The sequence below is a fragment of the Sminthopsis crassicaudata genome, chromosome X (assembly GCF_048593235.1).
Source record: "Sminthopsis crassicaudata isolate SCR6 chromosome X, ASM4859323v1, whole genome shotgun sequence".
Lineage (NCBI taxonomy): Eukaryota > Metazoa > Chordata > Mammalia > Dasyuromorphia > Dasyuridae > Sminthopsis > Sminthopsis crassicaudata.
The window spans coordinates 56,953,920-56,978,532 of record NC_133623.1 but is presented as its reverse complement, the minus strand read 5'-3'; the positions used below and the strand labels follow the sequence as shown (position 1 = coordinate 56,978,532).

The following is a 24,613-nucleotide window of genomic DNA, read 5'->3' as shown; positions in this document are numbered from 1 at the left end:
CTGAATAAATTATGGGAAATGAATGTCATGAAATATTATTGTTCCATAAGAAATGATCAGCAGAATGATTTGAGAGAGGCCTGGAAATACTTGCATGAATTGATGCTAAGTGAAATGAGCAGAATCAGGAGATCATCATACATGGCAACAGCAAGATTTTTATAATGATCAATTCTAATGGACATGGGTCTCTTCAATGAGATGATTCATGCTAGTTTCATTGGTCTTATGATGAAAAGAGCCATCTGCACTCAGAGACTGTAGGAACTGAGTGTGGTTGACAACATAGTATTTTCTTTTTGTTGTTGTTTGCTTGCATTGTGTTTTCTTTTTTCTTTTTTTCTTTTTGATCTGATTTTCTTTTGTAGCATGATATTTGTGAAAACATATAGAAGAATTGCACATGTTTAACACATTGGATTACTTGCTGCCTAAGGGAGGGGGGAAAGAGAAAGGAGAGAAAAAACTAGAATACAAGTTTCATAAGGGTGAATGTTGAAAATTATCCATGTACATATTTTGAAAATTAAAAGCTTTAAATAAAGGCTTTCTTCTTTTGTCTTTGCAAAAAAGAAATTAAAAAAAAAGTAGAATTGAGCAAATGAAACCTAATGATTCTGTGAAACATTAAGAAACAATATGATAAAACCAAAAGAATGAAAAAAATAAGACTGAAAAATAACTCATTGGAAAAACAATTGAACTGGAAAATAGATCCAGGGGAGATAATTTAAATTTTTATGGACTTTCTGAAAGCAATGATTAAAAAATTAGTCCGGGCAACAACTTCCAAGAAATTATGAAGGAAAATTGCCTTCATATCCTAGAACCAAAGAGTAAAATAGAAATTGGAAGAATCCACCAATCACCTCTAGAAAGAAAATCTCCTAGGAATATTATAGCCAAATTCCAGAACTCCCAGGTGAAAAGAAAATATTGCAAGCATCCAGAAAGAAACAATTCAAATATCATAAAGCCATATTCACGATAACATAAGATTTAGCATTAAAAGACTGAGGAGTTTGGAGTATGATATTCCCAAAAGCAAAGTTGCAAGGTTTACAATCAAGTAACACATACTTAGCAAAATTGAATATAGTCTTTTAGGGGCAGCTAGGTGGCTCAGTGGATAGAGCACCAGCCTTGAATTCAGGAGGACCCCAGTTCAAATCTGCTCTCAGACACTTAACACTTTCTAGCTGTGTGACCCTGGGCAAGTCACTTAACCCCAGCCTCAGGGAAAAAAAAAAAAAAAAAAAAAAGAATATAGTCTTTTAGGGGAAAGCATTGACATTCAATGAAATAGGAGTTTTTCAAGCCTTCCTGATAAAATGACCAGAGTTGAATAGAAAATTTAACCTCCAAATATAATACTCAAGAAAAGCATGATAAGATAAACAGGAAAAAAAGGAATCATAAGGGACTCAATAAGGTTAAACTGTTTATATTGCTACTTGGGAAAATGATATTTGTAACTTATAAGAATGTTCTCATTATTAGGGCAGTTAGAAGGTGTATATATAGACAGAGGACACAGGTATGAGTTGAATAAGATGGGATGCTATCTGAAAAAAATTACATTAAGATATGAGAAAGAGGAATGAACCAAGAGAAAGAGAAAGGGAGAAGTATATTGAGGTAAATTATCTGCTATAAAAAGGGCATGAAAGAACTTTTACAATGGAGGAAAGATGGGGAAGGTGGTTGGAAACGCTTGAACCTTCTCATTGGAATTGGCTCAAAGAGGAAATAGCATACACATTCAATTGGATATAAAAATCTAAGTAACCCTAAGTAAAGTAGGAGAGGAAAGAGATAAGAGAAGGGAAGGGATACTTACACAAGGAAGGGCAGATTAGACAAGGCAGAAGCATAACACTTTTGAGGAGAGACAAGATGAAATGATTCAGAGGGAGAGAGAAAAGAATAAACAAGACGGTATGAAATACAGTTAGCAATCATAATGGTGAAAAAAAAATTTGAAGCAAGTTTCTCTGATAAAGATTTCATCTCTCAAATATATAGAAAAATGAGTCCAAAATGTGGTAATAAGAGTTATTGCTCAACTGATAAATGATCAGAAAATGTGAACAGTTTTCAGACTAGAGTGATAAGACAATAAAAAATTTGGTGCAAGCCTAAGGCATTTTAGTGAAAATGATGCTGTACAGCATCCTGACCAGATCATATTTAGCACTCTGGGCTCAACTCTGGAGGCCACATTTGTTATGTTCTCAAGATCATAGCAAGGTTGGGCTTTAGAAGCCATTTAGGCCAAACACCTCCTTTTATAAATGAGGAAACTTGAGACCCACAAAATTGAGGTGATTGTGGTTAGTAAAGAGCACACAGGAAATCTGAATCAATGATCATTGACTCCAAATTTAATACTTTCTCCATTCTGTCTTTTGGTTAGTGTTTGTTTTGCTTTGAATCAATCTCTCCTTTAATCGGCCCTGCCTCTAAGTCCCCCATCTGTCTTCTTTCTATTTTCCTGTTGACTGAAATGTATTTCTCTCTGTCTCTGTCACTGTGTGTGTGTGCAGTCTGCATTCTTCATTCCTTTGACCAGTTTGGATAAGAGTGAGATTCATATATCTTATACTGCCTCTCCAGAAGGGGATGCTTGCTAAACTGGCTTGTTGTCTTCCAGAATGAGCCATTGGTAAACTTGATAGCAGCATCAAGAATTGGATAACTAGGTTGGTTTGAGGTAATGTTTTTGAGGATCAATTAAAGCACTTGGGATTAATGTGGAGAAGTGAGCACACAAGGAGAGGGAAACAATAGTCATCATGCATTCAAAGGACGTGGATGAGGAATTAGAATTATTTGGGAACCAAATCAGAACTAATGGATAGAAATCAAAAGGAGACAAATTTAGGTTTGTTGCAAGGAACCAGAATTAAAGAGCTGCAGAAAGATAAAGGAGAATAAGGATAGAGAAGTTTATATATTATCATATTTGCCCCTCACAAGCATGATAAATGTGGAAATCTGTTTAGAAGAATTGCATGTGTTTAACCTGTATTAGATTCCTTGCTGACTAGGTGAGGAGGGGTGGGAGGGAAGGAGAAAAATTTGGAACAAAAGATTTTGCAGGGATGAATGTTGAAAACTATCTTGATATGTAGTTTGAAAAATAAAAAGTTATTTTAAAAATATACAGGTGAAGCACAATGCAATCCCAGTTTTAACCGTGTATGAAATACGAAAAACTTGAACGTGATCATCTGAAAAACAAGGCAACTGGCTGGGATAGAGAGCCTGACGGACCGGCTTCATCTGAAGGTCCCGAACTTTTCTGAGAACTCCAACCAGGAGATCTCAGCTGGGCTCAGAACCACGTGCCTTAGAGGGTCACTGACCAGCCGTTAGCCACTTAACCCTTTGACTGACTGCCGGAAACTGCCAACCAGAAGGGCTCTAGGAAAACAAAAGGATCTGGACTTTCTGGGTATGTCTGGTTCCCTTGGCGGGGCGTGGTGGGTGTGGGGGAGGAAGAAGACTGGAGGAATGGATGAGAGGAAGCAATACCTGGGATGGGACTGGGCGGAGGAGTGGATCAGAGGAAGGTGGAAGCCATGGGGAGAGAAGAGAGGGAATAAGCCTGGAGGGAGGGGCGGGGTTTAGGTGACTCCTAGGGCGGAGAGAACCCTCCCCCTTGAGACTCCTTGAGTGGCCTGGAGCAAATAAGTCTTTGCCATTGACTCAGTTTCCCCATGGGTGAAAAGGGGAATTAATGATTTCATAGTTGTCTGGCCCCCTTCGTTTTTGGAGAATCGCTCGTTCCGGTGCATGGAAGCGGAGAGGACATAGGGGCAGCAGCGGGTGTCCTTCCTCTTCCTGGATTTCGCCTGTGACTCCCTGCCTGGGCTCCCCAGCTCTGGACTCCCCATCCTAATGGGGTCCCTACTAATGCTGTTGCTCCTGCTGCTATCGCCGCCGCTAGTCCAGCCATACATGGAAGACACCTGCAGATGGCAAGTGGTACTCAACAAGTACGAGACCTTGGGAGTGGGCAGTGAAAAATTTTTCTTGCAGCAACCAATTTCCAATATAAACAAATTTTTCAGTAAACTAGTGGATTCACCCATGGACTCCAAAGAGGTAATCTATATCCTCTGTCCCTTCCACACACCATCCTTTTAGCCACCCATTCATCCCACTTTGCCTTTCCATCTTTCCAAATGACCTCTGACTCTTCAATCTTCTTCCACTTGACTCAGGTCTTGCCAACCCTGGCCTCTCCTAGGGGAAGCAAGGCACTTTTACTCTCTTAGTCTTACTTTTTTTCACCTGTGAAATGAGGGGTTGGAGGAGGTCCCTTCCAACTCTCAGTCTCATCTCTTCTCCCATCCTTCCTCCCTCCCATCTATCCCTCTGTCTTCCCTTCACTGGATCTGTTCTTTGTCTCTTTTGTCACTCTTTTATCCTTTCCTTGGTTCCTGCCCCTTCATGTCTTCAGGACACTGTCCCAGAGCCTTGGATATCCCATGCCCTGGGGTTTGTGGAGGGAGGTGGGAAGGAAAGGAGGGAATGGCAGAACAAGGGGAGTGGCTCAGGGTGACTGCCCTGAGCTGGATGTATTGCTTATGTTTAGAAGTATGTGGGATTCCCTTACTACATGAAGATTAACTTCACCTGCCCTGGAGAGGTAAGGGAGGGGTGGAAAAGGAGGAGGGAGAATTGGAACAAGGTGGGCCCACAGAAACAGGGTAGGTAGAGGGGGAAATCCTGGAGCTGGATCAGTGAAGGTTCTGATGGGTGGGGAACGCTCTTGGGAGGGGTGGCCTCTATGTCACCCAAACCTCTTTGGGGGACCTACCCAATAGACCTTGTTCTCCTGCCCCCAACATCTTTGCCTACATAGGCTCCCCAGCCTACCAAAGAAGTGTCTGGACACTGGCATCCCTGCTCCTCCAGCCCAACCAATTTCCATGTTCTATTCCTCAGCCCTCTCCTGAACTGGAGAGTCCTTGGAAGATTTCCTGGAGGCTGAGGAAGGGGAAAGTTGTTTTGTCTGGCAGAGAAGGAACTCATCCCTAGAGGCCAGTTCCTGTGTGGGCTGTCCTAGGAGGCTGGCTGTGCAGCAGGACTCCTGTTGAGAAGGAGGCCTTGAGGGGAAGGGAAGGCAGGGAATCCCAGGAGGAAAAGTAGGTCCTGGAGGGCCCCCCTAACCTTCAGAGATGGTGCTGGTGCCTTGACTGGCCCAGAGGGTACTCTTTTCTCCAGCTTCCAGCAATGAAGTTAATATTTGTGCCTAGGTTCTTGCCTGGCAGAGTTCTGTTCCCTAACTCATCCCCCTCCAGAGGGGTAGGGTTCCTAAGACCAGGGCTCAGGTGAGTGGGGCAGAAGGGTCTGGCCATACCCCATAGAGCAATGTCACTCCCACTTTGGCCCTCTCAGAATCCAGAAGCCTTTGTCCGTGGGGGTTACCTTAGGGGCCTGGTCCCTATTGTGCTGGTCACCTTCTATGCCCCTGTGAATTTCCGGAGATGGAGGTCAGAAAGGCTACAAATCCAGATGGAGGGAGCAGCATTTCAAACAAAGGGTGAGGGTCCTCTACTAACAATGAGCTGGGCACCAGGGGTCAGAAAGGACAATATCTTGGAGAAGGGAGCCGCCAAAAAGTTGGAAAGGATGAATAGATCTGTCCTTGGTCAGTTTAGCACTTGGGGCATGGGTAAACCTGCATCCCAGGCCTTGAGAGGTAGAGCTCCCTGGACACTCACCTAGGCCCCTGATCCTAGAAAAGAGCTGAGCTACAGGTCACAAAGACCTTGGGATCCCATGCTTGCTCCCCCCCCTCCCCAGGCTGGGGTAAAGTGACTTGCCCAGGGTCACACAGTTAGGAAGCTTTAAGTGTCTGAGACCAGATTTGAACCCCGGTCCTCCTGAATTCAGGGCTGGTGCTCTATCCTCTTCACCATCTAGCTGCCCCCCACACTTGCTGATCACCTTGAGCATTCCCCTTTGCCCTCAGCTGGTTTTGTGCCAGCTGCTTGCACCTGGGTTGCAGTTGTATTTGGGCAAGATAGGGAAAGCTTAGCCAGTTAGACTAAGATGATGCTTCTTGGGCTTCCCAGCTGATATAGGAGAGAGGGAGGAAACATAGCTTACTATGGAGTGTGGTGCCCTACATTAAGGGCTCAATCCCTTGGTAGAGTTCTGGTAAGAAGGGAAGGTGAGGCAGTGCTGGCTAACTGAGGATAGATCCGAAGCTTGCGTCTACCTCATTTCATTTCCCACTTCATAGCACAATGTGGACCTTATACCATATGTTATGTGAATTGGTACACCCCAATGCCCATGAAGAATGGCAGTGTCATGATGGAAGTTGAAATCTCCAGCAACAACCAAGGGGAGATCATTGGAAATGGCAAGTAGGTTGAGTCTCAGGCATCTTTGTGGGGAGCAGGGGATGGTAGAAGGCAGAGCTTTCAGATAGTAGAGCTGTCGGGATCGGGTTTGTGGACAGAGGACTAAACTCAGGAAGCAAACAATGTCCAAACCCAAAAGTGACCCTGGAGATCACCCACCCCGATCTACTCTCCCAAGCCTATTTTACAGAGGAGAAAATTGGTGACAACGTCTTGTCCAAGGTAGGACTTGAACCCAAGTCCCCTGACTTCAAACTCAGTTCTTGTCAAGTTACCTCCTGTTCAGATTCAGTGACCTGAGGCTGGAGGTGGGCTTATCTGGGCATCAAGTTAGGGGATTGGGTGAGAAGTCTGATTTGACTCTGGCAAGTGGCTAGAAGGCTATTCCCTCTCTCTTTGCAGGTTCATGATAAATATCAATGGGTTTCTGAAAAAAGAGAAGGACAAACTGATTTTTTCCCTGGGACATGAGGTGAGAGAAAATAGGGGGAAGGGGACAGGAGAAAGGCTTAGGGGCCTAAGGAGGGAAGGAGGGAAGTGATCCTCTTAACTGAGTCTCATGGCTGGGATGGGGGAAGCTAGACTAGTCTTCCATTGTTTCTCTTGGGCCTCTCCCCTCAGGTCAGTCCCATAATGCACAGACACTTCCTTAATGCACCATCTAGGCCTCTCTGGGCTACAGTGGACCAGGCTCCTGTGCTAATCCTTGGGGGCATTCCACATGAGAAGATGGTTCTCATCTCTGACTCTAGCTTCAAGGACTTCTCCCTGGTGGAGGTGAGGGAGGCTGAATGGCAACTGACTGGGTCGATGGAGGGTGGGCAAGAATGGACATTCTCTGGACTTGAGAAGGGAAGGGAAGGGTGGAAGGACATGTTGATCCCCAAGACTGGAGTGTTACAAGGTCTCATCCAAGCCAAGGGGCACACCTAGCCCCATCCCTCTGCCAAAGAGACATCAAGGTATGAGGTGGGGAAGTAAGGGGGAGGAGGTAGAGAAGGACCTGGGTTCTAGGCTCCATTCTGACTCTTAGTTGGCCAAGTCTCTTTCTTCTCACGGTAATGCTCTTTTCTCTAAATTGTCATCGTTCTCTGACAGCAGGTTTCTTGGGGGAGTTTCTGGAAACAGCCTTCATTTCAGTTAAATTCAATAATCCCAAATGCAGCCAGGAGTCCAAATCCTTTATTGTCTTCAAAGTCGTATCTCCTTCAGGACAGCCTGCCACTACTTCTCTGTCCTCCTTCATTCTGTCTGACTTGTGAATCTCCTTGAATGAATCCTGACTCTGAATCTCCCAAAGTCCTCCTTGGCCCTGAGAGCTTCTTATTATGTGCTATACACTGAGTACACACCAATCGTTAAATCACTAGGAAACCATTATTTGTTGTAGGATTAAATCAATGCTAAACTAGATTTAACCATTGTCTCCTCAATTCCACTCAGTACCTTGTTTCAAGTTCTGGCCCATAACATCTCCTTGTAGGGTCAGATCAATCATATTGAACCATGCTAAATTAGATAATTCTTGTCTCTATCCATTCCAGTGACTTAGCACCTTGTAAGAATCCTAACAATTCACCTCTTTAAAAGGAGGGGACGTTGGTGACCTAAATGACCTCTTAATTCATCTCCCTGCTCTCCATCCTGTGAACCTCCATTCCTGCACTGACGGGCTCAGCTGAACATCGATAGCTGCTGGCTGGGTACTCTTCAATGCCCTCAGGACGAGTTCACGGCCTCGATCTTTGATGCCATCTCCACTGAAAGTGTCCTCTTCATCAGACAGAACCAACTTGTCTACTATTTTACTGGCAACTACTCCCACTTACCTGGAAAAGCAACTAGTAAGAAGCTGGGGAGGGGAAACACTGTGAGAGTAGGGATTGGGCACTGGCCTCTTCCCCATCCCCACCCTGAGGCAGACTAGCTTCTCTGAGCCTGGGGTCTGATTCCAGTACAAAGGAGAATAATTTTTCAGACACCACAGGATGCAGACCTATGGACTAGATGCTGAGGAAAAGCCAGCTGGGGTGATGGAGGGAAGAATGATTCAGGCAGCTTGCAGACCAGTTTGTAGCAGTGGGACTGTCTGATGGCTGCTCTTTCTTGCAGGGAGTGAGCATGTCAGGGGGCCCCCTAAGGAGAAGACAGGGTATGGCCCGTGGGCATGCCCACTCTCTCCATGAGGAGGAGCCCCAAAGGCTTGCCTCTCTGTAACCTCATCCCAGTTGATAGGAAAGCTCATCCGACTGCTCAGGAAACTCTTCCCCCCTGTCCAGAGTTTCCACAAGGTCCAGGTCCCTCCTTTGTCATAGAGCCCATAGCAGAGTCATGATCCAAGCAGAGAAAATGATCCTATACATAGGAGAGCAGAGCAGAACCCAGGTGAGGTGGGGGACAGGTGGCTGGTTCAGTAGCTGATGGAGGCTTCCTGAAAGAAGTTAAGCCATTCTCACATGGTCCTTAGAAGTTTCTGGAACTCGGTTTCTCTTTGGGAAAATGGGGAAGGGGTATTCCTATCTTGGAGGTGGGAAGGGAGAGACTGCCATCCCTGAGAAAGGCTTTCTCTCTCCCCAGACAGTTGGGTCAGAGTTTTGAACAAACGGTGTATCAAGAAACTTTGTCCTGTGGAATGCCACAGCAATGGCTCTGAGTACATTGTGGCCTTGGCTGGGGGCAATGAAGAGGGCATCTTCCACTTTGGAACCATCACAGGTAGCCTCCCTCAGCTTCCTTTCTCTGAAAAGGGACTCCCAGCCTCTGTAATAATGGGGTGGGGATGTGGCATCTAATCCAATTCTTGAAAAGGAATCGGGTTAAATCCCATTGTGTGGGGGAAATAATGGAGGACTCACTATGAGGTTCATAGAAGGCTGGGGATCTAGAATTCATCAGTGATGCCCAAAGAAGGAATGGAAAGCAATAGTTTGAGACCAGGGACATAAATGGCACATGCTTCTGAGAAGTCCTCCTGGCCCTCTCCAAAAACTCATCTTGGGTGTAGTGTGTTTGTGGATTCCCCTCTTTCAGGGATTATAGGCTGCTCATCCTGGGCCATTCTTAAGGCAAGGGAGTATGGGGGAACTTGCTCTGCCTTAATGCTGGCCCCCTGTTCTCATGCCCCACTTCTTCCTCCTACCCAGATGCCATAGTGACCTTTAAGCAGTTGCCTGTCTCGAGTTCCATATGTGATATATTCAAAGGTTTGGTGTTTACCTGGGACAGCCTGTGGGAAGCTACCCATCCTCCCCATCTCCCCAATGGGCTTGTGGAAGGGGTAGGAGGCCCCCGGGGTAGTATTGAAGGCCGGGGCGGGAGAGGTAGTACAAAACGGTGGAAAGGGAGTGTTAAACTTGGTCCATTCTAGCTCTACCAGTGACTAGCTTTGTGACTCTGAAAAGGCCACCTTCCCCTTCCTTGGGCTTCAGTTCCCTCCTCTGCAAAAGGAGGGTGTTGGGCTCAATAACTTCTAATGTCCTCTCCAGTTTCTGAACCTCAGGGTGCCTTAAGATCCTAGAAAGGCTCTCCTCCCAGGAAGGCCCTAAGCTCTCTGGAATGCTTATAGCTTAGGGAGGGGAGATCAGAGAGACTACTTGGGTTCACAGGGCAGATTCTGAATCCCTGGGGGAGGTGTCATTGCACAAAGTGGTTCTGGGTCTTTTCCGGGAGGTGCCAGTGGTCTCCAGTGGACAGCATCAGGCCATAGCTACACTGGACACCTCCCTGCAGCCCCAGTGTGCAGGCTCCACTGGGTGACGTATGACACAGAGGAAAACAGTTTCTTTCTTCTCATGGAGATGGGCCAAAGCAACCAGGCAACATTCAAGATTTTTGAGTACATGGTACTACCTAAAGGCTCCAACGTAGATTCAATCAATTTGCTCTTTACCATACCCCGTTATATCCCCTTGAGTAAGTAAAGGGACCTGGGAGCTTGCAGGGAACTAAAGGCCAGATACCTGGGGAAATCTGGGCAGGGAGAGAGGGCTGTGTTGGGCTGATCAAAGGCTGGACTACTGGGGACTAGAGAATTTAAAAGCTGGGGTTGAGATGCTGAGTGAAGGGAGGGATGGTGTGAACTGGGGGCGTTCACTACAGTGGTGTTGGCTCCCTGGGAAGGTAACAACATGGATTTTGTGATGCTGCTGGGCATGGAGAAGTACACTACCCACCCCCTGGTGCCCAAAGGTCTATACTACAATCCTTTCTCCCACCTGCTGTTCATTTGGGGCAACGCTATTCTGCAGAGGTGAGGGCAAAGGGGAAAATTGGGGGCATCCAGGCCAGTAACCATGTACACAACTGGGATTCCCTGAGCTTTGGGAGACAGAAACCTCTTCCTCTATTCTCCTTCCCTTGAGAACTGGCTACAGACCTCCTCTTGCCCACAATGCCCCAAGAAATCCTAGTGACTAGATATTGTGGTGATGGAAGAAGGTGGAGTAATGAGTGTACAGTAAGGAAGAGACAGGATTTAATCCAGTCTTATGCATTGTGGCCCTATGTGACCTTGGGCAAATCCCTCACACTCAGTTTCTTCATCTGTAAGATAGGAACAATAACACCATCTGCCTCCTGGGGTGGTTGTGAGGATATCAAAAAAGATATTTTTTAAGCACCTAAAAATCTAAAACTAAATCTCAACTCTGCTCCCAAGGGCACTGAGACTGTGGGCTAGAGCAAAAGCGGCCCTGAGTTCAAGTTCTAGCCTCTGACTCATTATGTGATTCCAGCCCTTTTATTTCACCATCTGCCTAGTAGGGACATTGGGCCCTATGAATCCTTGAATCTATACCCCAGGGATTTGAGGGTGTAAAGGGCGGAGAGCAAGGGGGAACAAGCAGAGAAAAGCTGAGTTCTTTGGGCTCTGCTCCCCTCAAATGCCCTTGACCAAGTCTGGGTTCCCTTCTTGTTCGCCCACAGCTATGACACTACAGATTACATTTACATTTCCAAATTCCCCAAGGAGTCTACAGTAAAGTACGTGACCAGCTCCTACCATGGAGAAGTGATCCTCATCACTGAGAATGAGGAGGTGGGGAACAGAAGGTTGGCCCAACCACTCCCTGGCTTCTGCTTCCCTAGTCTCTGCTCCCTCCTAAATACAAGGCCTGTCCCTGAAAGCTCCCCATTCTTTGGATGGTCTTCAATGCTCCTATTTCTCTTAGCCTGGTCACCTTCCTTCCTGCCTCTCCACCCCAGAATCTGGCCTGGGCCCTCAAGCTCCTGTCCTTCCTCACTTCTTCCTCCTTGTCTACTGCACTCTCGGCCCCCCAGATCTGGTTGATTTTTGAAACCAGCTTCGAGATACGTCGTCTGTACCCATCAAGTGGCTGGAAGATTGTTTTCAACCTTAACAAGATGAAGAACTCACACCTGTATACAGCCAATGAGACCTCAGTCAGCATCTTCTTTGACAGTCTGGGTCTGCAACAGGTAAGATTTAAAGAGACCACAGACTTTCCAAACAGGACTGACCACTCAGGAAGGACTCCATCCACACAGAGCTGAAATGACCCTTTCCTCTCTTTAAACATCTCCCCCCACAGCTAGTCTACCAGATAAATAAGAAAGGAGAAGGGAAGCTACAGAAAAGGAATGTCCCACTGGATGAAATCATGATGTATCAGCTGCTCAGTAAGACGGCTACTATAATGTCTGAACAATTGTGAGTGAGCCTGAGCCCAAGTACTGCTGAGGGATGACAGAATGGTTAAGAGTGGGGATGAAGGAGTTTGTCAGATCCAAAGATCCCCTTGCAAAACCACCTCGAGGAGCTTTGGATCTATTGCTTAGAAGCCAACTTTTCCATAAAGGTTTTGGCGACTTAACCAGTGAAAGTAATGCTTCCCATCCCTATTTATTCTCATGCTAGTAATGCTTCCTGTCCCTATTTCTTTCCATGCTAGTAATTCTTCCCGTCCCTATTTCTTCTCATGCTTTATCTTCTTTCATATTTTTACTATCTTGTTTCATAGCTATTTTTCCATGTAACTTTTCATCTCCCTTGTTCTTGTGATATAAATTTTTGGGAATAGAGTATTATGTCATCATTTTCATTTTACTGAGTACTGAATAAATATATCAGGGGATTAAAGGATAAATAATTTGCTGTTGGATAGACAAAGAGATGGAGGGAAAGATGCATGGGTAAATAAATCAATAGATGGATAATTGACATACAAACATATGGATGGAATAGATGGATAAATGGATGAACAGTTAGAGGGATGGCTGATAAATAATATGGGGATGAAAAGAGATGGGAGGTGACTTGCTCGCATTGGCACAGGGTGCCAATCAAACCTCTTTCTTTCCCTATCGTATCTAGTCCAACCATCAACTTCATTAATCCCTGCCCATACCAGAGAATGAAGCTAATGTATTCGCCGAATATACCACAATTCACACGGCTGGAGCGCTATCATGCAAAGGCACCCTATGTAAGCACTGAATTGGCCTTCCACAACAAAGCCTCCCTGGCCATCTACCAGGGCCTTGTCTACCACCTGCTCTGGCTGCACGCCAAGTATAACAAGGTATGCTTGGGTGAAGGAGGGGAGGTCCAAAATAGCTGGAAAGCAGTTGGAAAACTCAAGGGGTTTCCTTCCCCAGCACTTGCCAGAACATTTTTGGTTGCCTTTCTAGCCCTATGCTGATCCTGTCCATGACCCCACCTGGCGCTGGTGGAAGGATAAGAAGCAACATAAGGTAAAAGGGCAGGGGGTTTTTCCTCCTCCTTCTGCATTCTGCTGCAGGGCATGGAAGGGAAGCTGGGGGAATTTATAAGCAGGAATTGTGGGACTGGGCCAGAGGTTCCTCAGCAGTGAATTGAAGGAGAGCTGGTTGCTAGATTTTCAGGGTGAGCATTATGCTTTGGAAAAAACTAAATACTACAGCTGGAGATCTAATTGTTAAACCATCTGCCAGCGTGCCACGGGCCCTGGGGCTTTGGAACCTGGGACAGGGGATACCATAGCCAAGAGGGAGTACTAACTCATTGGATGGCAAGATCTCAAAAGCAAAGTCCTTAATGGTTTGAGGCTGGGGTGGGATCAGGAGTCCTTAGGGGAGTGCCTCAAGGATATGGGCTTGGCTCAGTGCTAGTTAATATTTGGATCAAGGCATACTATGCTCATTAAATCTGAAAGGGACAGAAAGGAGAGAGAGCTTATACAGAGGATGAGAAAGTTTAGAATGAAACAGATCTGGGGCAAAAGAGCACAGGGATGAGTCTGATAGGATGTACAGTTTTAACACTTGGCCTCAAAAAGTCAGTGTCCAAAGCACAGGCTGGGGATGGTTTGGCAACACCCTGGAGGAAAAAAAAGGTGTTGGGGTCTTAGTGGATTGCTAGCCCAACACATCTCCACCTTCTGATGTACCAGCCCAGAATGTCAATGCCATCTTTCCTCCAGTAAGAGAGAAGCAAGGAGGTGACAGGTGGTGCACTTGTACTCTGCTTCTGTCCCATTACACCTGGGAAGCTGTTTGATCTGGCTGCTCCTTTTCCTTAAGGCCACTGGCAAGCTAATAGTCTAGGGGAGGGCATGAAGGATGATGAGGGCACTGGAGGTCATGCTGTGGGAGAATCTGTAGACGGAACTGGCCATGCTCAGTCTGGACAAGAGAAGGTTTAGATGGAGCCTGAGTGACTGGATATCATGTTGAGATTTTGTTGAGAGCGTTGCTGTGTGAAAGAGGGATTTAACTTACTTTGCTTCACCCCTGAGAGCAAAACTGGGAATAGTCTGGAGGAAAAGGGAAGAGAGATAGGGAAGATGAAGAGAGGCAGATTTAGGGAAAATTCTCTACCAATTAGGGCTTTCCAGGAGAAGAGCTGAGCAAAGCTGCATGGGGTTGGGGTGGGGCAGTGTAGAGAAGGAGGTACCCTGGAAGAGGATTCCTCTTTGAGTCTATGACTTCCTTTCCATTTCTTTCTGGGATCCTTGGCACTATGGGGACTGCTGGGATTTTCAGGAGGTGCCCAAAGCCTGATGATCCCTCCCTGGTCTTGGCAGGCTTTCTATTTCTACAGAGCCAGTAACTTTCAGAATCTATATGGCATACAAATTGACATGGATGGCTATGAAAAGCTTTATAATGTGAAGAAAACCGGGCTGCCCAAATACATCTACTTGGACAAGGGGGATGAATACCGTTTCAGCTATTGTCTCTTCATTCGGAAATCTTCCTGGAAAAGTGGGCGGGTCTATGGGAACCTCAAGGGCTGGTGGGTTGGGGGAAAGATGATGGAGCAGCCAGTCAGGGAGCTGGGAGGAGAAACTCTGAGCTGCTGGCCCACCTTTGTCTCCTTCCTCCCCTCCTGCAGACAGCAACCTGGTAGAAAAGTCACATGTGCGACAAGCTGTGGTAGTAGCTCACCCTGATTGTGTGTCAGCAGATGTGCAAGTGAAGCCTTTTATTAATCGAAATGCCCTCTTATTTGAGGTGAGGGGGGAAGACCATGTGCACATGTGTATTCCTACGTGAATGTATTCTAGCTACAGTTCAATTTACCTGGATTCTTGGGCAAGAAGGAATTAACATCTTAGGTACCAGATGAAGTGACTGTGAGGTTACAGTCTCAGTTCTAAGCCTCAAGGCTCTTTAGCCAGTAGCGTGCCTCAAGGCCCCACTGCACACCAAAAGGATTTATTAGGTGTCCTCTACAAAACAGGCACTGTACTAGACCCGGGATACCGTCCCTCAACAACGCATTTGTCTTTCTTCCCTCGAGGACATTTTATACAGGATAGGTGCACAAGACAAACAGCCACAGAATCACATAGACTGATTGTAACTGAGTAACTAGTAACTAGTAATCTAGCTAGGATGGGCCTTATGGCCTCAGGACAGGGTCAACCCCGTCCTCCCCTCAACTCTCCTGGAGAGGACTGAGGGGGAGATAGGGAGGAGTCCTCCAGAACCTTAGCACCTTCCCTTCAACCTGACTAGGTAATTGTCAAGGACAAACGTACATGCTTCAATCAAAGTATCAGTGGACACAACTTGATGAAAACAGCTGTACACTTGAAGGTGAGAGATAGGGAGGGATGGAGGAAGAAGCTACTATTGGGTGGGAAGATGGCTCAATGATAGGGTTGGCAAATTGGAGGCTGCAGTTGAAGTCCTTGGCCTAGGCTGGGAGTCAGCTTGCTTTCCTGCTCTCTACCCCTGATGCTAATAGGAGAAGCAGAAAGTAGATTACAGTAAAAGTAGGGTTAGGAGTAGCTGGCTGCCAGCACTGAGTAGTAATCCTTTTTACAGATAATTGACTCAGCTGGGAAGTGCTTCCGAAGAACCCGATTTGGATATTATATTCTGGTAACAAAGGACAAATCATGGGGGTCTGTCAGACTCTTAGGGAGGGGAGACACTCTACAGTCTGGGTTCTGGTCTTCCCAAGGATGGGGAGGGTGAAAAGTTAATTCTCCTGCTCACTCAAAACTGACTCCTTCCACCTTTTCCCACCCAACCCCCCATGTGGGAATGGCAAAAAGCATGCAGTGGTCCTTGCCCTTTGGGAGGTCTCAAGTGGATAAAATGTTCTCTCTATTCTTCAGCTTAGAGAATGAGGAGGAAGGATCTTAGAAGTCCTGGCACAGGGCCATTCCCCTTTCTCCTTCAGCTCTACATTTTAGTGGGTAGAGGCCAACTAGAATCAGCTCCAACCAGGAAGGTTTGCTCCCAGTGAAGGGGGTGCTCTGGGGGATTCCCTGGGAGAAAGGACATGACATGTTCCTGCTTCCTCGTGGCTTGGCCAGAAAGGATAGTGGGAATTGGGAGCAATGGATGAATTTGCTGTTTCTCTCTTCCCTCCCCAACTCTTCCCTCTTGCTCTCTTTCCTCCTTTCCCACTTCCTTGGACAGGGAAATAAGCAGATCCCCATGTTCATCGGCTGCCCCCCAGGCAAGCGGTTGGCCTTTGACATCACCTTGACCCTTCGGCACAACAAGGAGACCAATAAACGATACTTTGACTGCGTGCACCCAGACCCTGAAATGCCTTGCTTCTTATTCAGTGATCGTGAGAGAGGGGCCCCTGCCCAGCCACCCAGCACATGACCTTCCCCCAGCCCAGTACCAGCCCTCTGCCCTAACACAGATCCACCCTTTTCCCAGTTCAGCCTTGTTTCCTCCTTCCACAGCTTTCTACCCTTTCTTCCTGGTCCAAGACATGGTGACTGGTGAGTCAGGAAGTTTCAATGGCAGGTAAGCCCCATGCCTTCCTTGTTGTGGCTGCTTTTGGGAAAGCCTTGGAAAAAACCAATCCGGGGACTTCAGTAGTATTGTTACATGCCATAGTGAGGTACAAATCCTGCCAGAGGAAGTGCTGCCAAGCTGAGCCTTTCCTTAAACCCCCTGAGACCACTTTCTTTCCTCTGGACCTCCCCTCTTGGGCCCCTGCCTCTTGCCTCACTCTGTGTGGATGTGTCTGTCTGTGTCTGTGTCTGTGTCTGTGTCTGTGTTTGTGTCTGTGTTTTGTAGGGTGGGATGAAGCCAACAGTGAGCCTCCCTTTGTCTGGGTGGAGAAAAATTTGGGAGACAGGTGGAAGGGGACAGGGAGCTGCCTAACTGGCTGGGTCCTTGTTGCCCAAGTCCCTGTGTCTCTGGTGCAGCTATGTCCTAAAGGTGATTGGTGGAGGAACTTCCCTGGACAACATCGTGGATTACTCAGAGGAAGAAATCGTCCGCTACAACAGTCCTAATGACAGGTAACTACTGACTCCAAGCCCATAGGGTTCCTGGAGTCTCTCCCCCATATCAACCTTCCCCTGCCACTTTTCCCCAAACCCTTTTTACTCTAAGACTTGTAGGCCCAGACAGGCAGTCACATGCATAGACCAATTTTTATTGTTCAGTCACTTCAGTGGTGTCTGACCCTTTCTGAGCCAAGCTGGGATTTTCTTAGCAAAGATAATGGAGTGGTTTGCCATTTCCTTCTCCATCTCATGGTTAGAGACTGACTGAGGCAACTATCTTTAAGTGACTTCCTATAGGTCACGCAGCTAGTAAGGATCTGAGGTCAGATTTGAGTCCAAGACCACCTGATCCTGGCATACTCTCCACTGTGCCAACTTGCTGCCCCAAGATAAATTTACACCTCCACACATAGTGACCTGGGGGCCTCCATACAGCAATAACAGGATCTCAGGCGTCCAGAAGCTGTCTGCTTCAGGTTGGAACCCCTCTTCTGCTTAAGCGGCTTTCCTGCCCCATGCCACTTCTTCCCACCTGTCCTTATGCATAAGATCACAGACCCATAGACTCTGAGCCAAAGGGCCCTTCCAGGATGTGCTCCCTCATTCTACAGATAAGGACTCTGAAATCTAGAAAGATGGGGTAATTCTCTAAGCTGGTATCTGTAATATGTGTTGCAGCTGAGATTCAGACTCACATCCTTTGGCTATCTAAAGCCAGCTCCTGTCCCATGGCTCCATTCTTGCCCATGAGGGCCAAACTAAACCTTTCTCTTTACAGTCTTACAATTACTTGAAGATAGCCCTCATGGCCTCTTGCCTTCTGCAGGTTAAGGATGCATAAAATCACAGATTTAGAGTTAAAGGTCAGAGGCCACATGTGCTGGGCTCTGTCAATATTTGTTAATAGCAAAATGCCTACCAGGAGCTGAGACATGGCCTCAGGCAAACCTGTGTGCAAACAGCGTGCACGCACTCACCAGTATCCCATGGAGGATTTAAGTTCACCAGATGGCTGGCCTAGGAGGCCCCAGCCAGAAGCAGAACATAGCTTTTCCTCTCTCTAGCTCTGAGAGCCTCATCTGGATTGTCAGGGACAAGAGGAAACACTCACAGACCTTTAGCATCCTGAGTTATAACAGCTCTGGCATTGAGTAAGCAAGGCCCCCATTCCAGAGTCCTCTCTGCCTGCCCAGTATCTGCAGGCTGCTGCTGGCCACTTTCAAGATGGAGGGTTGGGGGGTGGAAATGGAGGTTGCCTTGGGTCTCCTCAGTGCTCCATAGCTGCACAATCTCCCTAGGTGGCTATGTCTGCCGAATTCTCCTTGTTATGATATCGTCCCCAAGTCTATCTATTCTCCTGAATTTTATTTCAAAATCATGGTGAGCAACAGGTAAGATCTTCTGGGAAAGGGAAGGGAAGATGGTGTAGAAGTATATGGGAGAACCCCTGGCTTTCCCCTTGGGCTCAAAGCCATCCAAGAATAAATCCCATTGCCCTTCTGTCCTGGCCAGGGGTGTAGACACAAGTACCTACTGTGATTATCAGCTCATCTTCATCCTCCACATACATGGCCTCCCACTCAGTCGTCGAAGGGCCCTCTTCTTTGTACGGGTGAGCCTCTCTTCTCCCTGCCCTTCCCCCATCATGCCTTTCCCAGTATTCCCCAGTCTGGCATGGTGGGAACAGCTCTGAACCTAAGCATCAGAGGATCTGAATTTGTATCTTGGCCCTGCCAGTTCTTGAATGACGTTGGCCAAGGGATTTGACCTCTCCTGGCCTCAGGCCCCTCATCTGTAAAATGAGGTGATTGGATTGGATCCTTAGAAGGCCCCTTTCAGCTCTAAATCTCCGCTTCTGTGGACAGGGGTTACAGTAACTATTCCTCCCCACCCAGCCCTAAATGACTGATTGTTTCACTGCCTCCCTATCTGCAGCTTCTCCCCTTTGCCTCCCTTTCCATCATCACCACCTGTTCCCTAAAGCCTTTAGGTCTCCCGCCTTATGCCCATACGTTCATGCCATCCTTGGAGTTCTTGGGGATTCTTTCTGTCATTCCCTGCTCTGCCCCATGGTCCTCAAGGCTTCTCCACTATCCTCTTATTTCCACCAGATATCCTTGTATGTATGCTTGAGTGTTGTCTTTTTGTACCTCTTGTCCTGCTTCCTCTGGCCACATGTAAAGAATGGCTGGATACAACTTAAGGCAAAGTTCACTGATCTCATCACTACAGGTAAGTCCCTGGGCAGCTGGCCAGAGGGAGTAGGGGAGGGACAAGGGCAAACTAGGGGCAGGGAGCAGGGGCAGCGTCCTTTCAGTTACCTAGGAGGCTGCCCCACAAGTGTCCTGGATCTTCTCTTTGCAGAATCTTTCTATTCATACACAACATCTGTCAGTACTCTGCCCTCTAAAATCAGCTCCAAGACGAGTACATCAGAGAGGCCTTCTCTCAAAAAAAGAGTCAAGAAAAGCACTTGAGGTTGATAGTCTCCACAAATCTCTTCCAGCTTCTCCTTATCGTGGGTCTCTTCTCTTTCACCCCAGCCTTCTTCCCCTCTCCATCCCTTCTGGCCTATCTTCCTCCCAGGATACCCCTTTCCTCTCTACCCCAACATTTCCTGAGACTTTCCAGCCCCTCCTTTTTCCTCCCTAGTCCCCTGCCATCTTCCATTCCTTCTGGCATCCTCTTTCCCTTCCAGCCTCCCTCATCCTCTGGATCAATCAATAAAAAGCTTTCTAGGGAACGGGTGTAGTTCCTGCAGTGTCTGGGCCTGGAGTATCAGAGGAGGGTGTCTCTTTCCAGAACTAGCACACACTGGGTTGAAGGTGGGAAAGGGAAGGTGGAAAGAGGAAGACTAGAACACAAGGACCTGAGAAAAAAGAGAGGAGAACCTCCTTGAGTGCTAGTCTAAGCTTGGGAAATGGCCAGCTAATATTAGGCCAGCTAACTTCTGCTCGGTATGTTCTAAAAGAGCCTGGAAAGCACATGGCATGCAGTTGTGGGGGACAGGCACTTCTCCACTCTCCTCCTTCCCCTCTGCATGTCTGCCACACTGATCAATGATGGAGCTAGGGGACAGGAGCCAGAAGATGTCTCCAGAAGATAGGGAAGGGACCCAGAAGGATGGAGGGGAATGATGGAGGGGGATAAGATAAAGTGATCCTAGCTCAGTGATCCTGGTGGGGGGGATGAGGAACTGTACATGGTGACAGCCTAAGAGAATGAACCATTCCAATCTGGAGAGAGTCTAGCTGAAGAGGGATGGGAGCATGATGTACAGGGACAGCTGGGAGATAAAATACCTGGATTTCAGAGCCAACTCTGCTTCTCTTCCCTTCTCTAGACCCCAAGTTCAACTGTTAAGTGGGGACGATGATATTCAGGATCTACCTCACTTATCTCTAAGGAAAAATACTTGGTAAATCTTACTGGGCTTTAGAAATGTGAATGTCCAAACCAGGAAAACAGAAGGGAGAGGACTTGTCTCCCCAGTCGGAGTCTGTCATGAGCATGGCTGATCCCAGAGTAAGGCTCTTTTGAGCTGTGTCATGCTGTGATTCCATTAGCTAGGGGGAGTTTGAGGGATGCTTGGCAGTTTTCAAATTGTACCTAGGAAGGCTGAGATATATTCTTCCCATACATACATATGCATGCATACTCACATGCACACACACATACATATACACATATTATTGTCCAGCCAGGAGGCAGAATATTAAGGTTCTCCAAGTAGCAAGACAGATGTTAGCAATCTCTACCAAAAGCAAAATGGCTAGTGCCTTTTTTAATTTTTTAATTATGCTTTTTATTTACAAAACACATACATGGGTAATTTTTCAACACTGATCCTTACAAAAACTTCCGTTCCAACTTTTCCCCTTCTTTCCCCCACCCCCTCCCCTAGATGGCAGGTAGTCCAATTCATGCTAAATATGTTAAAGTATATGTTAAATCCAATATATGTATACATATTTTTAGTTATCTTGCTGCACAAGAAAAATTGGATCTAGAATGAAAGAAAAAAACCTGAAAAGGAAAACAAAAATGCAAGCAAACAATTATAGAAAGAGTGGAAATGCTATATTGTGGTCCACATATGTCCCATAGTTTTTTTTTGTTTTTTTTTTTTGTTTTGTTTTTTGTTTTTTGTTTTTTTTCTGGGTGTAGCTGATTCTCTTCATTACTGAACAATTGGAACTGGTTTGAATTGTCTCATTAATGAAGAGAGTCACATCCATCAGAAGTGATCATCACATAATCTTGTTGCTGTGTATAATGTTTTGCTCATTTCACTTAGCATCAATTCATGTAAGTGTCTCCAAGCCTCAATCCTGCTGGTCATTTCTTACAGAACAATAATATTCCATAACATTCATATACCACAATTTATTCAGCCAATTGCTGGGCAAGCATTCAGTTTCTAGCCACTACAAAAAGGGCTGCCACAAACATTTTTGCACATGTGGATCCCTTAACCTTCTTCAAGATCTCTTTGGGATATAAGCCTTGTAGTAATAGTGCTGCATCAAAGGGTATGCACAGTTTGATAGCCCTTAGGGTGTTAGGATTACTAGGTGAGAACTCAGGTTGTCTGGACAGTGACAAGGTGAGAATTCAGGTTGTCTGGACAATTACAAGGTGAGAACTCAAGTTGATTTGATAGAAGGAGCAAGCTCATTGGCTGAAGTGGTTCTTCCCAGAAGCCCTTGCATTATCTCACGCCCATTCTCTGGGAGGATAAAAGAGGACAGCACTCCAGGAGAGGAGAAGTCTCTGCATTACATCAGGCTTGACAGGGCTCTCTGCAGGAAGGGAAGTCACTTCTCTGGACAAGAGTTAACAGCAACTGCCTGGAGACAACGGTTCACTACAGGAAGAAGAATCTGTCTGAAAGATTTGAGTAGACACAGCAGATCTCTTCCTAGAGAGCGATCTGGCAGCTTCTGGAGACGACAGCTCGCTACATTAGGGCATAATTCCAAATTGCTCTCCAGAATGGAGTGTCCCAGTTTTCCCACATCTCCTCCAACAATCATTATCTTTAATTTCTTGTTTTTGCAGCAGTTTTTGTCAAATAATGAATTCTTATCCCACAAGTTGGGATCTTTGGGTTTGTCAAATATTAGATTGCTATAGTTATTGACTATTTTGTCCTGTTGACAGGACAAATTATTCCACTGATCAACTAGTCTATTTATTAGCCAGTACCAAATGGTTTTGATGACCACTGTTTTATAATAGAGTTTTAGCTCTGGTACAGGTAGGCCACCTTCATTTTATTTTTTTTTCATAGTTCCTTGAAATTCTTGTTATTTTTCCTAGGTCATTAAAATAGTTCCTTGGGAGTCTGATTAGTATACCACTAAATAAATAGATTAGTTTAGACAGTATTATTATCATCTTTATTATATATACTCGACCTATCCAGGAGCACTTTATATTTTTCTAGTTGTTTAGATCTGACTTTGTGTGGAAAGTGTTTTGTAGTTTTGTTCATATAATTCCTAACATTCCCTTGGCAGATAAATTCCCAAATATTTTATACTATCGACAGTTAATTTAAATAGAATTTCTTTTTGTATCTCTTGATGTTGGATTTTGTTAGTGATGTATAAAAATGCTGATGATCTATGTGGATTTATTTTGTATCCTGCAACTTTTCTAAAGTTGTGGATTATTTCTAATAGCTTTATAGTAGGTTGTCTGGGGTTCTCTAAGTATACCATCATATAATTTGCAAAGAGTGATAATTTGGTTTCCTCATTACTTACTCTAATTACTTTAATCTTTTTCATCTCTTATTGCCAAAGCTAACATTTTTAATACAATATTGAATAGTAATGGTGATAGTGGGCAACCTTATTTCACTCCTGATCTTATTGAGAATGGTTCTAGTTTATCCCCATTACATGTGAAGCTTACTGATGGTTTTAAATAGATGCTACTGACTATTTTAAGGAAAAGTCCATTTATTCCTATACTCTCTAGTGTTTTTAATACGAATGAGTCTTGGATTTTATCAAATGCTTCTTCTGTATCTATTGAGAACATCATATGGCTTTTATTAATTTGGTTATTGATATAGTCAGTTATGCTAATAGTTTTCCTAATATTGAACCAGCCCTGCATTCCTGGTATAAATCCTACTTGGTCATCGTGTATTATCTTGGGAATGATTTTCTGTAATCTCTTTGCTAATATTTTATTTGAGATTTTTGCATCAATATTCATTATGGAAATTGGTCTATAATTTTCTTTCTCTGTTTTTGTCCTACCTGATTTAGGTAATAGTATCATATCTGTGTCATAAAAGGAATTTGGTAGGACTTCTTCATTCCATATTTTTTCAAATAGTTTATATAATATTGGGGTTAATTGTTCTTTAAATATTTGGTAGAATTTACATGTAATCCATCTGGTCCTGGGGATTTTTTCTTAGAGAATTGATTAATAGCTTGTTCTATTTCTTTTTCTGAAATAGCACTATTTAAGCAACTTATTTCCTCCTCTTTTAATTTGGGCATCCTATATTTTATATTCATCCATTTCATTTAGGTTATCAAATTTATTGGCATAAAGTTGGGCAAAGTAATTTTTAATTATTGCTCTAATTTCCTCTTCATTAGTGGAAAGTTCTCCCTTTTCATTTGAACTTTCCACTAACAAATTGATTTTCCTCTTTCCTTTTTCTAATCAAATTTACCAAAGGTTTATCGATTTTGTTGGGTTTTTTCATAAAACCAACTCTTAGTTTTATTTATTAATTCAATAATTTTTTACTTTCAATTTTATGACTCTCTCCTTTTATTTTTAGAATTTCAAGTTTAGTATTTGATTGGGGTTTTTTAAATTTGCTCTTTTTCTAGCTTTTTTACTTGAAAGTCCAATTCATTGATCTTCTGTTTATTTTATGCAAGTAAGCCTCTGTAGAAATATAAAATTTTCCCTTATTACCATATTGACTGCATCCCACAAATTTTGGTATGTTGTCTCAATATTATTGTTATTTTTTTTGGATGAAATTATTAATTGTGTCTATGATTTGCTGTTTCACCCATTCATTCTTTTTTTTTTAATTTTTATTTAATTTTATAATTATAATTTTTTTTTTTGACAGTACATATGCATGGGTAATTTTTTACAACATTATCCCTTGCACTTACTTCTATTCAGATTTTTTTCCTTCCTCCCCCAACACACCCATTCATTCTTTAGGATGAGATTATTGAGTTTCCAATTACTTTTTGGTCTATTTTCCCCTGGCTTTTTATTGAATGTAGTTTTTATTGCATCATGATCTGTAAAGAATGCATTTACTATTTCTGCCTTTCTGCAATTGATTTTGAGGTCTTTATGTCCTAATATATGGTCAGTTTTTGTATAGGTTCCATGAACTGCCGAGAAGAAAGTGTACTCCTTTCTGTCTCCATTCAGTTTTCTTCAAAGATCTAGCAAACCTAACTTTTCTAGTATTCTATTTACTATTTTAACTTCTTATTTATTTTGTGGTTTGATTTATCTAGT

The 24,613-nt window shown here is 44.8% G+C and overlaps 1 protein-coding gene across 4 annotated transcripts in view; it reads left to right on the top strand.

The window, feature by feature from the left end:
• Nucleotides 1–3,354: 3,354 nt before the first annotated feature.
• The window catches only part of LOC141548205 (cation channel sperm-associated auxiliary subunit gamma-like), a 29,878-nt gene continuing 8,619 nt past the window's right edge, over nucleotides 3,355–24,613 (top strand). The window contains exons 1-30 of one of the 4 annotated variants that reach the window (XM_074276904.1): nucleotides 3,356–3,457; nucleotides 3,755–4,110; nucleotides 4,604–4,657; nucleotides 5,410–5,554; nucleotides 6,260–6,386; nucleotides 6,786–6,855; nucleotides 7,005–7,160; nucleotides 8,062–8,227; nucleotides 8,961–9,098; nucleotides 9,527–9,586; nucleotides 10,113–10,295; nucleotides 10,503–10,632; nucleotides 11,307–11,418; nucleotides 11,661–11,819; nucleotides 11,933–12,051; nucleotides 12,715–12,922; nucleotides 13,032–13,094; nucleotides 14,405–14,585; nucleotides 14,716–14,834; nucleotides 15,342–15,422; nucleotides 15,654–15,710; nucleotides 16,257–16,413; nucleotides 16,535–16,598; nucleotides 17,006–17,101; nucleotides 18,154–18,240; nucleotides 18,388–18,480; nucleotides 18,602–18,701; nucleotides 19,201–19,321; nucleotides 19,454–19,567; nucleotides 20,433–20,502. In XM_074276904.1, coding sequence (XP_074133005.1) covers nucleotides 3,904–4,110; nucleotides 4,604–4,657; nucleotides 5,410–5,554; nucleotides 6,260–6,386; nucleotides 6,786–6,855; nucleotides 7,005–7,160; nucleotides 8,062–8,227; nucleotides 8,961–9,098; nucleotides 9,527–9,586; nucleotides 10,113–10,295; nucleotides 10,503–10,632; nucleotides 11,307–11,418; nucleotides 11,661–11,819; nucleotides 11,933–12,051; nucleotides 12,715–12,922; nucleotides 13,032–13,094; nucleotides 14,405–14,585; nucleotides 14,716–14,834; nucleotides 15,342–15,422; nucleotides 15,654–15,710; nucleotides 16,257–16,413; nucleotides 16,535–16,598; nucleotides 17,006–17,101; nucleotides 18,154–18,240; nucleotides 18,388–18,480; nucleotides 18,602–18,701; nucleotides 19,201–19,321; nucleotides 19,454–19,566 — 3,366 coding nt within the window. In that variant the 5' untranslated portion in view covers nucleotides 3,356–3,457; nucleotides 3,755–3,903 and the 3' untranslated portion in view covers nucleotide 19,567; nucleotides 20,433–20,502. Of the gene's footprint in view, nucleotides 3,458–3,754; nucleotides 4,111–4,603; nucleotides 4,658–5,409; nucleotides 5,555–6,259; nucleotides 6,387–6,785; nucleotides 6,856–7,004; nucleotides 7,161–8,061; nucleotides 8,228–8,960; nucleotides 9,099–9,526; nucleotides 9,587–10,112; nucleotides 10,296–10,502; nucleotides 10,633–11,306; nucleotides 11,419–11,660; nucleotides 11,820–11,932; nucleotides 12,052–12,714; nucleotides 12,923–13,031; nucleotides 13,095–14,404; nucleotides 14,586–14,715; nucleotides 14,835–15,341; nucleotides 15,423–15,653; nucleotides 15,711–16,256; nucleotides 16,414–16,534; nucleotides 16,599–17,005; nucleotides 17,102–18,153; nucleotides 18,241–18,387; nucleotides 18,481–18,601; nucleotides 18,702–19,200; nucleotides 19,322–19,453; nucleotides 19,833–20,432; nucleotides 20,503–24,613 lie in introns of those variants that run through there. The other 3 variants (XM_074276902.1, XM_074276903.1, XM_074276905.1) reach the window with 3 other exon arrangements.